The following is a 12,253-nucleotide window of genomic DNA, read 5'->3' as shown; positions in this document are numbered from 1 at the left end:
CATCTTTTCTTTATATAATTCCAGCTTGGAAGGCAACTTCAGTGAAACTTCCATATTTAGAAATTTAGTAACAAGCAGACATAGTAGCTTCCAAGCTTCCCATACTCCCCCCATAACGAGAATTGATTTGATGATAAATTTACCATCTTAGCCTCAGTTCTAAACAAGAAATCACCACGGCATAATTAAAAACACCCTTGAGTCCTCTCTACAAACCTACAACATGTAACTGGTTTCAGTTCCTATTTCTTAAAGAGAATTTAGTCAATTTCTCCTCAGAGGTTTCAGAGGAAAAGAAGGATTTTCCAAGACAGATAAATTGAAATGATCCCGCTTTGATCTCTGTGGTTAAGAATCCCTCACAATAGAAGATGACCACTGAGGGGCCGTGCTCCCGGCCTTTTAATGTGTAACAATGGTATCAACAAACAGCTACTTAATCAATATTTGGCCAGAGCTGCTGAAAACTTCCTTTTCAGATTTTAATTCCTAGTTGTAAAACAACCCCAGAGCAGCCAGAGAGATAAGACATTAAACTGACTTCTTAATTGCCTTTTAGTGTCTTGTTAGTTATATATGTACATTCTTAATGGTTCTTTAATCTTTATTTACCCGCATAAATAAGTTACCTGTCATAGAACCCCATCAAACTTAAACCTTCTCTGTCCCAGCCCAAGCCAAATTCTACCTCTCCCCATTTGTTTGTTGCTGTTGTTGCAGTTTTTAATTTTCATTGGCCATTTGCTTATGAACAACTTAAACATTTAATTTCATGGTCAGGAAGGAATTTTTTGTATATGTCCTCAAAATATATGCATTCATGGATGTTGAAACCATCCGGATTTAGTAGCTCCCTATTCACGTGATTGATTTCTGTATATTCCACTGGGCTGAACCGCGGCGCACTTGCTGGTTCCGCCTCACCGCCGGGCGGGTTTTAATGCTCAGCCCTGGGGACTTTTAAATGACCCTTCAGTAATTATTACGCACTTGAAGCCCCTACGTCCCCGTTCCGGTGCTATCAACAATCAAATCAAACCCCAAAATAAACATACAATTTCAAGCATTAATTGGGAAATCTGCGTGTTTTCAATAAGGCTAGAAAGTAAGCGTACAGCAGTCAACCAAACCAAACAAGCGAAAAAGAAAAAGCTATGAGCCGAACGCTGGTGTTTCCTTTCAGATTGTTCCAGCGGGAAAATCGTTACTTCCACGTTAAGGAAAAGAACAGCATAGTGTTCTAATTTAACTCGCGTTCTGATATCTGTAGCGCTTTTTAAAATACGGATGATATTTACCATGTTGAATTTTGCAAGGACTTCAGAAAACATGAAATTTACTCTAAAGACTAGAAAATGACGTTGAGGTCAAATTCATGATCCTGACAAATAGACTTGGAGAGTGGGCTGGGCTGTCCACTTTAATAAAGGTTCCGATGCCACAAACCTATGATTCTATACCCCATGGTTTTAATCTATGGGAAAGTTTTCCGCCGCCTCCCGCTTCCCTCAACATTGCGCCAAAATTTCGTTGGTTGCTGACTCCCCGGGAAAGAAATGAGCGCTCCCTTTATGATAAAAATGCCCTTTTCATGATTCCACTGGAAATGAAATACTCCAAAAACCTTTAAAACTTTTCTGCGTTTTTTAACTGCTGTATCTCAGGCCCCCGTGAAAAGCTGAAATCCTCCTCATCAATTTTAGAAAAGTTCATAAGCTTACAAACAAAACGGAAACTCGAGCAAAACATTGTGTCACTTTTACTTTCTCAGATAAAAAGGGGGGGCACTCTTTTTCGTAAACGTCAAATAGGAGGGCAGAGATAGGAAAGGAATACAAGTCCCCAACGACCTATGCTTGAAGTCTTTTAAATTGTTGCAAACCTCCCACGCTCACTTGTGATTTTAAAAGGGAGGAAAGCCTTATGAGAGTGTATCTCCAGTCCCAATCAAAACATCAATTTGGCAATCTGGCCTCTCTCCCCCTGCACTCCCGAGCTGCCACTTCAAAGCCGCTACAACAAGTCAGTAATTGTAACGTTGCATCTAAATATTTAAGCGAGAGTCTTGCAGTCGCGTGTCCATTTACAGTCCTCATCTGTCCTCTAATTCCATTACGGCACAAAGCAAAAATGTTTCCCAAAACTCACAAACAGGAAAAGCGTCACCCTCTTGAAGGAGGCGGAGGAGGAGGAGGAGGAGGAGGAGGAGGAGGAAGAGAAAGAAGAGGAGGGGGGAGGAAGAAGAGGAGGAGGAGGAGATGATGAAGTTTCTATTGATTAGTCACCGCTTTTGTGTTAAGGGCTTTCTTTAAAATCAGGGGAAAAAATGGGGGGAGGCTGAAGAAATTTCACTAATGTGAGCCTCAGGCAAGGGAGAAAAAAAAAGAGAAGAAGGGGGAGGCGGTCTGTGTCTAGATGAAAGTGAGAAGGACATAAAGGAGGCAATTGAGTCGGCTGCAGCCCGGCGAGCTAAGCTTCGAGCCGGCCAGAGCATAGGGGAGGGGCGGCGCGGCGCGGCGCTTTGGCGCAGGGCGCAGGAGCGGGGGCCCAGCCCATTGTGGCGGCGCCCGCGGGCCCGCTACGCCAAGCCGGGGGAGGAACAGAGGCGCCCATTGAGCAGCCGCAGCGCGGGCCGTGCCCACAGCCCCCGATGCCTCGGCCGGGGCTTGGCTTCCCCGGCTGCGCCTGTTCCCATCTCAGTGCGGGCCAAGGGCAAGCGCGGGGTGGGGGAACCAAGGGCTTGGGTGTTCGTGGGCCGCCCAACGTTCTGCTTTCACACGGGCTAGGGGGCTAGAAGGTTGGACTCAGCAGGGGCGCACAGCGCCTAGTGCGCGCCCGCTAGGGCGCACTAGCTTGAGCGCACCAGGGCCGCATGCTACGCTGCTCTTGGATTGGGTGAGGGAAAAGGGAAAGTTGGGAAGGTAAAGGGGGCCATCTAGGAGAAAAGGCCATACCCTGGAGAGAAAAACGAGGGTGGTTCTGACCCCTTTCCGGGTGTCTCTTTCCCTGTGTCCTAGTAGGACTCCAGGCCAAAGATGGCCCCTGAAAAGTCAATCTCAGCAGGACCCACCAGGCTCACTAAACCGGAACCTCCAGCACCAGCACACCACACTGGTCAAGGCACCCAAAGTCCCTCCTTTGTCAGCTTTCCCCTCCCCCCGGGCCAGGGCACAGCACTAGCTGCCCTTTAACAACATTCATTCTATTTCACAAGCGGAGCAGCCGGGAACTTTTGATGCCCAAACAACAGAGGGGGGTTTTTGAGGTTTCCAGACTTCAAACTACACCTCAATCTATCCTTGCTCTGGGCCCCTCTTGCCCTCCAGAGCTCATTCGGAAGGGAGCTGGAGGCGCTGAAGGGACTGATGCTGCATCTTCCTTGACAACCCTAAATTAAATTAGGCTTCAGCCCCCAAGGTGTGTGTGTGTGTGTGTGTGTGTGTGTGTGTGTTTTCAACAGCACAGCCCCCACTGGGGAGAATACTGATTTTAAAAATGGTAGCAATTGCCCTTGAATGGCAGCCGGCCCAGCTAGACGGCCCAAAAGACTAGAAACATTTTGTAGGTGAAATGGCCACTTTTTCCACGCTGGAGAGTCCATAAAACTTCCTGGCGCAGCAGCTATTGGGGCTCATTGAATAATTCATCCCTCATTGCAAGCCCATAATGTCTATTCTCGGCCTTTTGTGGTGCTGTTTTCTCTTCTTTTCTCCTTGAATTATAAAAAGGTTGCCTTCCTTTGTTCACATCAAGCTGCTCCGAGCTGGAGCTTTGTCTGGGCTGAGCTAAAGTGTGAGTTTCAATGGACTCTCCAGTCTTTGTCTCCCAAGTTCATCTCCAAGTGTAGATTGTGTAGAGAAGGCCTTCTTTGTAAAAGCTGGAAAAGTTGTACAAATGTTTGACCAGCTCATTTGGGACGTTTTGTCTCCTGGGCCTCGATTGCCTGTACTGTGAGGGAGCAGCCGGTCTGCTGCGCGGGTGCCTCCAGCAACCAGTAGCAAAGCCAGTGGGGCCCCCAAGCCTCTCTGACCCGCTCTGGGCTCTTCTCCCCACTGACCGTAGGGACATGTTTGGTTTAGGGTTGTCTGAACCCTTGCCTTCCTTCCTCCCTTCCTAGTACCTCTATGCTGCAGCTAAGCCTGGGGTAAAAGCTGAGGTGCCTTCTCAGAGACCAGGGCAGAAACCCACCCCTCCAAAAAGAGGGGTTTACACTGAGTCTACATGGGGCCCCTGCTGAAAAGGAAAGAAAGCAACAGCATTTTCTGTCTCCCTGTCCAACCTGCTGTGGTTTGGGTGTCTTCTTGATTTCATGTGCACACCAGAACATCTACATTTCTGTTTATCCTTGAAATCAGGCATTTGGATTTGTAACATCCAACTAACTCTAAGTATTCCTTCAAGGTTGCGTACAGATTTTGCATTTGTTTGTAAAGCAGCTGCTCAAAAGAGCCAGCAGCTGCCCCACAGTTAGGCAATGAAGGTAAAGGAAGTCCCACCCTGGGTCACCAACAGTGACCTGACCGATATAAGCCCACCTGGAGAGCTGCCTGACCCTCTAAGGGCAACTCCAAAACTCAACTCTGCCCAACAAAGTCCAAGCCCCAGAGGGGGAAACTCTAAGTGCAGGTGTGGCCCCTGGCCACTCATAACAATTGTTAAATTCGAAGAGGAGCAACCTTCTCAAAGGCCAAAGCTACTGAGGCACAATTCCCCCTTTCCCAGTGAAATGATCCCTTCCTGGTTCAAATCCAACTGCACTGACTTTCTTTTCTTTCCGCCTTTTTGTGTGTATACCTTTAAAGTTGGAGACGGCTAGCAGCAGGTGAAGGGGAAAGCAAGCCACACTTCTGGCTCCCCTGGGAGCCCACAGGCCACTGCCAACAAGGAGTGGGTGGTCCACGCCCCTAGGGGACAGAAGGTGCCAGCGCTAGGAGCCCAAGAACCCAGAACCCTCAGATTTGTAACTCAGAGCTTGAACTCCTTTTGATACCCAGACACATTTGAAAACCAATTTAAAACAAATCAAAAACAGCCAACATACACACACATTTATAGGGCACCCAACGTGGAGCAACTTTGGGATCCACTGCCCCAAAGAGTTTCCCCTCTTCTCTCTCCTTTGGTGTGGGAAAGTCTGGAGACCAGGGCCTTCCCTGAGGACATAAAAGCTACTTCAACCTCTAAAGGCTCAAGTACCCTCTATCCCCAGCCCCTCAACGGCTGAGAGATGCCCAGTTCCCTACACCTAAAGGCAAGAAGGTACCCCCTCCCACCAGCGCCATTCACAGTTCTACACTCCAAGAAGCTGGAAATGGTGCAGAAGACTTACAACATAGAAAAATTAAACACAATAGAGAATATTTTTGTTTTAATTGTGTCTTTCTGGTCTTTCACGTGAATGCCCTTACCCGGGCAGGCGCAGAGGCTGTGAGCGAGGAGAGACCCCAATCTGAGCCTGGGCCGGCCGCCGTCAGGACCCCAAAGGCAGGGAGGGAGCCGATGCCCGCCACGGCCCAGAGCACGCGGCCCCAGGCGCCGCCACTTACCTCGCTCACTCAGGATGCCATCGATGCTGTGTTTGGCCTTCTTCTCGCTTTCCTCTGCCTCCTTCCTCTCCAGGTCGGCCTCTTCCTCTTCGCCTTTCCCAAATTTACTCCTCAGAATGCGGCTGATGGAACTCACTGGGGGCGGGAGGAGGAAGGGAGCAAGGGAGCGCGCGGGATTGAGACTCGCAGGGCGTACAGGAAGCCGCCCCCAACCCCCTGCCCAGCGATGCTCCGTCCTGTCTCCTCCTGCATCTCAGGGCACCCCCGTCCTTCCACCACCCTCTCACCCTCCCGCTCAAACCTCCCGCCCCATTATGGACATCTAGGGACAGGCAGATCTAGCCTGAGAAGCCCACGGCTCCAAGTTAGGACGGAGAAATGCCATTTCTGTCCCTCTCTTTCCCGCAGGAAGCAGTTCCCTTCTTGACTCCATAGACTGTGCTCTGCTCCTCCAATCTAAGAGAATCCCCCCACCAGCCCACCCCGCACCCTCCTTTCTCCCCACCTGAAGGCAGGGGCCGCGCCGTTTGCGTTAAGGGAGAAAGAACACTGCAGACTTGTCCCCTGAAACTCAAGTGATTTTTTTTGTTTGTTTTCTTTCTTTTTCTTTTCTTTGTCTTTTTTTTCTATTTTTTGAAGCTATAAAGAGTTTAAATTTCAACTGCAGAATCGTTTCCTATTGTAAAAATCAAAAGAAAAGGCACTCTCTCCCATTTATTTTTTCCAGATTCCAGTCTGGTAAACAAATCCATGTTCTGAAATACATCGTTCTCGAAGAGGGAAAAAGGGAGTTTCCTTTTAATTAAAAACAAACTCTCCCGCGCGCCCTCGCACTGGCCCCTCGCTCGCCCCTCTTCTCGCTCCACCTCCCCCGGGCTGCCGGGGCGCCGGACGGTCCTGGGACTCTCGGGGACAACCTCGGCCGCCGTTGCCGAAGCCTCCCCTCCTCTGAGCACGAGGCAAAGTCTCGCCTGGCGCTGCCCTATCTCTCTTCGGTTGGGGTTACCAAAACATTTGTTTCTCTTTAAAAGGGAACATCAATATTAATAAACGCCTGGCCTCCGCCTCGCATTTCCTGCCCGCCCTCCCCGACAGAAATCCTTTTTGGGGAGACCTCGGCGACCAACCCTCAGCCCCCAGGACAGTGGCTCACCTCTCTCTCCATAAAACGCCAAAAGCGTCTGGTTCGTAAATATTTCAGGGCCTTGGGAGAAGCCACCTCCCAAAAGCCCGGATCGATAATTGGGTGATTATGGCTCGGACGACCCGCCAGGGTAAAAGCGACTGGCGGCCGCGCCTTGGGGAGACGTTAATGGGCCCAGTACCTGAGGGCACGGTGTTTCGATCACAGACCGCGTCCTTGAGTAATTTGTCTCGGATTTCCCAGCTGAACATGCCGGGGTTCTCTCTTTTGTATTCCTCAATTTTCTTCTCCACATCAGGCGTTGTCACCTGCTTTAAGAGAACAGGCGGGCCGGCGTTGGTACCCGGTACTCTGGGCCAGACCTGGCGGCCCCACAGCCTAGGGGCCTGTCCGCATGCTCCTCCCTGCACCCTCTGGGAAGACACCCCGTGTTAGCAAAGGACCACACGTCTCTAAAGCAGTTTACTTTAGAAAGGGGCAGACAAAAAATCATCCCATCCCAGAGCAGCCTGGGGACCCCACACCTCCCCGCTTTAGCTCTGATAACAGGGGTATATTAAGAACAATTATAAAATCTTGGTGGTGGGTGGGTGTACTTTCTGATCCCTGGAAATAAGGCAACTCCTAACCCAGAATCAACATGAATACGAAACTAAAAGGGGCATGCTTGAAAGAGGAACTGAAAAATCAAGTTAAATCTGCAACTTGTGCTTCTCCAAAGGGGCACAAGATTTTAGGTAAAGTGAAGAGCAGAATGAAATGCAAGAGGTATCTAGGTTTTTAAAAATTAGAATGGATAACAAATATGGATAATTTGGGAGACTGGCTCTTCCTCCTCCGCCTCCCCCAATTGAAAAAAAAGTTTACAAAGGTTCTTAGAAAAGTTGTGGAAGGGTTTGGGTAAGTGGGGAGAAAGTAGAAGGTGTTTGGAAGTCTTTTTTATCATGACCCTCTTAATTTTTGCCCGATGGCAAATAGAATATTACACTGGCTTTTATCCACATCCAGCAGAAAAGGCAGAACTTGTGCAATCCCCTCCTTCTCAGCCATAGCCTGTGTGAGTCTCTTTCTTTTTTAAAACAGGAACCAAAATAATTTGAGGATAGCACCAAACTGCTTTTCTAAATGGAGTCATTGGCTCATTACAAAAGAAAACTAATCACCCTAGTTTTTGACTCCTTGAAAACAATTTGCACTAGGGGAGATTGAGGGCGTGGGTTCGGAGATAAACCATTATGCAACCTAAAACTGTTTCTTAGGTTTGGGAAAGGGCAGTGTCGGGGGTGGAGGCTGGGGAGATAGTGGGGAAGAATTCCGCAACAGGTGGGCACATACAGCTTGCATGCTTTAGGTGTTTGTCTCTTAAAATAATTTGATGAGGATTCCAAGGTTCGGGAGTATTTTAAGAAATGTTATTATTCCTTTGCAAAAAGGCTGAAGTTTTCCCTTAGCTTTCATCAAGGAGTATGGAGACACACACACACACACACACACACACACACACACACACACACACACACACTCGTGCCCCTTCAGAGACTTGAAAAATAACTCTTTGGGAAGCCTCAGGTGTCAGCCCTTGCCTCCTGCCGGCTCTTTCCCAACCCGGGAGACCACAGGCGGGGAGGCGACAGGGCCAGGCCCGCGCGCTCACCTTGGGCTTGCTGCCGCCTATGGCACCAGGACGTATGGAGCCCGTCTCCTGATACCTGCACAGGATCTTAGAGACGCAGCCGTGGGACACGCGCAGCTGGCGCGAGATGACGCAGGGCCGGATGCCGTGGTGGGCCATCTCCACGATCTTGTGGCGGATGTGGTTGGGCAGCGGCCGGCCGTTGATGAAAACGCCGCCAAGCTGGTTGACGCGGCCCTGGCCGAGGGGGGTGGACACTGTGGAGAGAAGGTGAAAAAGAGAGGCAAGGGGAAATACACTTAGGGAGAATAGAAAGCAGCAGGAGAGATTAGCAGCACCTAATTTTGCACTCTTCTGGCCAATGTGCATGTTAACAGCTCCAACACTGAAACTGCTCAACGTGGGATACCCAGCTCCAGATCCTCTTTCAAACACATTTGTTAAAAATTATTAAGCAATTCAGGGACATATAATCTTATGTGAAGAGAGCAACTGGAGCAAAATAACTTGCCCTACAGAAACTGTCATCCTTTCGGGCCCAGGAGGGGTGGCAACTTGGAAGGAGACCCTGAGGCTGGTACAAAGTCTACCTTGCTCTAGCAACAGTCTGCAGGAAGAGAGAGGTTCACCCAGGTGCTGGCTTTGGTGAACTCTGCTCCCATCAAACCCTGTCCCTTTCTTTCTAAGGGACTTGGGTGAGCTGACAGGCCTTGGGGTTTTTAGCTAAGAGTGTAGCAGCCAAGGGTCAAAGAGGGTCCCGAGAGGAAGCGCAGGCAGCAACTCATGTCACCTGTTACACCTCCGGACAGAGACAACAGCGCCGGTCTGCTCTTGGGTCCCCTAACCCCCATTCATGCTGTGGGTGTTACATTCTACTCTTGAGCCGGGACAAGAGAGCGGCCGGATCAGCATCCCGGCTCTAACCTCGAAAACCTTTTGGAAGGGCTCAGACTGGCAACGCTTCCTGACTCCCTGGGATTCCCAGGATCTTCAGACTGACTGAAAGGCAGTTCCCAAACAAGTTTATAGAAACTTCAGAAACGCTGTTTGAGATTAATGCAATTATAATGAATTAATTTATACTGAAAATTCCAATCACAATGGCGCTCTGCGTCAGCCACCACAACTTTGCAGGGCAAGCCACTTTGCACGGCAGGAAAATTCTTCCCGAAGTAACATTTCACAAGTGTAGCGGGACAATTTCAAGATGACTTTGGCTGAACAAAACGCAGAGAAGTTGCTTCTGGTGCTCAGAAGCCGGTTCACCCCATTCCCCACTACTGGCATTTTCAAAACAACAGGGGAAAGTGGACCGGCCCGGCGCAGGCCGGGCGCACAGCTCCGCGGGGATTTGCAGAAAGCACCGCGCTCCGTTTGCAGAGAGGAAATAAAGTGGGGCCCCGACTCCGACTGTTGCTTCTTGGGGTGGGTGAAGGGGGTGGTTGGTGCCTGGAGAATGGGCCTGTGGAGCCTGGGGATGGAGTAGGGCAACCGGTCCCAGACCTCGGCATTCAGGCGGCGCTGCGGCCCTCCCTTACCTTCCAGCGGGAACCCGCTGCGCGGGTAGTTCTGCCCCGGGCCCGGCCGCATCATCCTGGGCACAGCGCCGGCCAGTGTGGTCATCCTGGGGGCAGCTTCGCTCGGAAATTATATCCAGGTGAAGGCGAAACGGAAAGGCTAGCGCAGCCGGGGTGACCCTCGGGAACTCTCCGGAGCGTAGAGAGCCCCTCCCCAAAAAGGCTGGAGAGAGTGGGAGGGACGCGGGGAGGGGGGCCGCTGGCTCCTAGTCGAGAGGCTGGAGATGGAACCCGGGAAAGGGGCGGGCAGGGAGGCCCCAGAGTCCAGAATCCCGAGCCCAGGGCGGAAAAGTTTGGTGCAAGTCTGGGCGGATGGCCCCGCGGCTGGGGGCGCTGGAAAGGGGGCTCAGAGAGCCACGACGAGCCGGGGAGGGGGGAGAGGCGGGAGCACGGCCTGCCTGAGTCTCCTCCGTCGTGACACCGACTGCGGGGATCCGAGCTCGGGAGCATTTATTATGTTCTTTCACCCAAAGCTTGGTCAGGAGCCCTGAGCTGCGATTGGCCGACGGGGAGACCATCCCGGGTGGCGGAGACACGCGCTGATTGGGCGACAGCGGCCACTTTCTCTTCCCATCCCTGATAGTGCTGAGGCCTCTGCTGCCCGGAGAGGGACCCTTGCTGCGCCCTTACCCCGGGACAGAAGGGTGGACCCGTGGAAACTGAGACGGCCCCAGGGAGATAGCAGTTACTGAGGGTGGAGAGGGGGTCTCTGTCTCTCTGTCTGTGTCTACCACTTTCTATGTGTATCTCTGATCTCTCTCTCCCCTTGGCTTTCTCTCTGTCTCTGACACTGTTCCTCTCATTCTGTCTCTCCATGTGTCTTCTGTCTATATGTCTCAGTTTTTCTACCTGTGGGTCTCTCTCTCTCTCTCTCTCTCATTTCCCTTGGCTTACTGCCACTGGAGGGGGCACAATTCCAATAAGAAGGCATCTGGAGCCCCAGACATATTTGGCTTTCCTTCCTCTGGTCAGTGCCCCTTGGCCTAGGCTTGTTACAGGGTCCCGCCTGTGGGGTTCCTCTCAGGAGGAGGCCAGGGTGTGCTGATAACGTTCTTTTGTCTTCTGAGTCTGCAAGCCGGTGTACTGTGAAGCATAGGAAGCCGTCGCTAGGCCCCAGGACTCGCTAGTTGAAGAGTGGGGTTGGGGCAGAGGGGGAGGGTGGTGGGGAGAGAAACCATCTCTTCTTCTTGATTTAAAAACCCCTCTGGGAAGCCAGGGCTCTAAATCTCTACATATAGATCCCCAATGCGTCGACAGAGATGCGTCTATATGTTAAAGTTTTGCCTGGCTGCAGCGTTTGTTCTCAGGAATTTATTATGGCATTCAGACTAAACTGCTGGAAAAATAAAAGGAGCGAAGTCTTGGCTAGGAGCTGAAGTGTCCCCAGCAGGATATGACGCCAGGAGTGTTGTAAAGACTGTCTGTCCTTAGAGAAGGTACCATTGTGCATAGCCTTTTATGTATAACTTGGTAAGTGCCAGCGAACTCGCCTCCTTTACACCCCTGAGTGCCAGCCCCGCGCTCCGCACTGCGCTTTATTCGCTCGAGTCTATTCAGGGACTGTCACTCCGGGGCCGCGAGGTATTCAGGGCCTTAATCAATCAAAAGGATGAGAATCGGGCAGGTTTTTCCCTTTGAAATAAAGGAAACAATGACTTCTGGGCTTCAAGTTCCCCCTTTTCCTTTTACGATTTTTGAATTTTTTTCTGCGCCTGGAGTTCTCCACCCCCTCCCAACCTCCCCTTCCCCCACCTTCTTTGACAGTTTTGACCTGGACTCGGGCCTCCAATCCTACTTCCCCACCCCCTAATTAAGGCAAACTCAGAAGGCAAGATGAGGAGGGGGGCTATAGCTACTCAACAGTCCATGAGTTGGCCCTTTAAAAACCCACTCGCAAGTGGGGAAAACAGACAAGCTTTCAGGCCGCCTGTTGTCAAAAGGTTTGGTTGACCCTCAGAGCAGCCTAGACAGGTCTCTGGAGGCTCTCGAAAATGTCTGGACCCATGGGAGGGGGCAGCATGTGCATTCATGGTACAAAGCAGAGAAGCTAATTGGAATAAAGCCCTGTTTAACCTGGTTTTACATAAAATGATTCAATTTGTCAAGGGGAAAATTTTCTCAATTTCGTTTTGAAAAGGGGGGCACCAAAGTCTGTGTCCTTATTTCCCAAGCCACTTCACAGGGAAAGCGTTTCGAAAGCTAGACTTTTTTCAAGATTTCTTCTTCCAAAAGGTTGAGCGGAGCCGAGGGAGCACTTTCTAGGGTCAGTAGTAATTGTTGGGGCAGGGAGGTACCCGAAGTGTATTTTAAGAGAGCAAATGTAGGCTTAACTCTCAACTAACAGGAACCTCAG

General features: G+C 50.7%; 1 protein-coding gene across 5 annotated transcripts in view; it reads right to left on the bottom strand.

The window, feature by feature from the left end:
- Positions 1-10,328, bottom strand: part of PAX3 (paired box 3) — a 91,799-nt gene extending 81,471 nt beyond the window's left edge. For 2 of the 5 annotated variants that reach the window (XM_045560204.1, XM_045560206.1), the window contains exons 1-4: positions 9,862-10,328; positions 8,345-8,580; positions 6,872-7,001; positions 5,547-5,681 (exon numbers count right to left, since the gene is read on the bottom strand). In XM_045560204.1, the coding sequence (XP_045416160.1) occupies positions 5,547-5,681; positions 6,872-7,001; positions 8,345-8,580; positions 9,862-9,946 (586 nt within the window). In that variant the 5' untranslated portion in view covers positions 9,947-10,328. Of the gene's footprint in view, positions 1-5,033; positions 5,154-5,546; positions 5,682-6,871; positions 7,002-8,344; positions 8,581-9,861 lie in introns of those variants that run through there. The other 3 variants (XM_045560207.1, XM_045560205.1, XM_045560202.1) reach the window with 3 other exon arrangements.
- Between the last annotated feature and the right edge of the window lie 1,925 nt (positions 10,329-12,253).

Source organism: Lemur catta, chromosome 8 (assembly GCF_020740605.2).
Source record: "Lemur catta isolate mLemCat1 chromosome 8, mLemCat1.pri, whole genome shotgun sequence".
NCBI classification, from domain to species: Eukaryota; Metazoa; Chordata; class Mammalia; order Primates; family Lemuridae; genus Lemur; species Lemur catta.
This window is presented reverse-complemented; position numbering and strand designations above follow the sequence as displayed.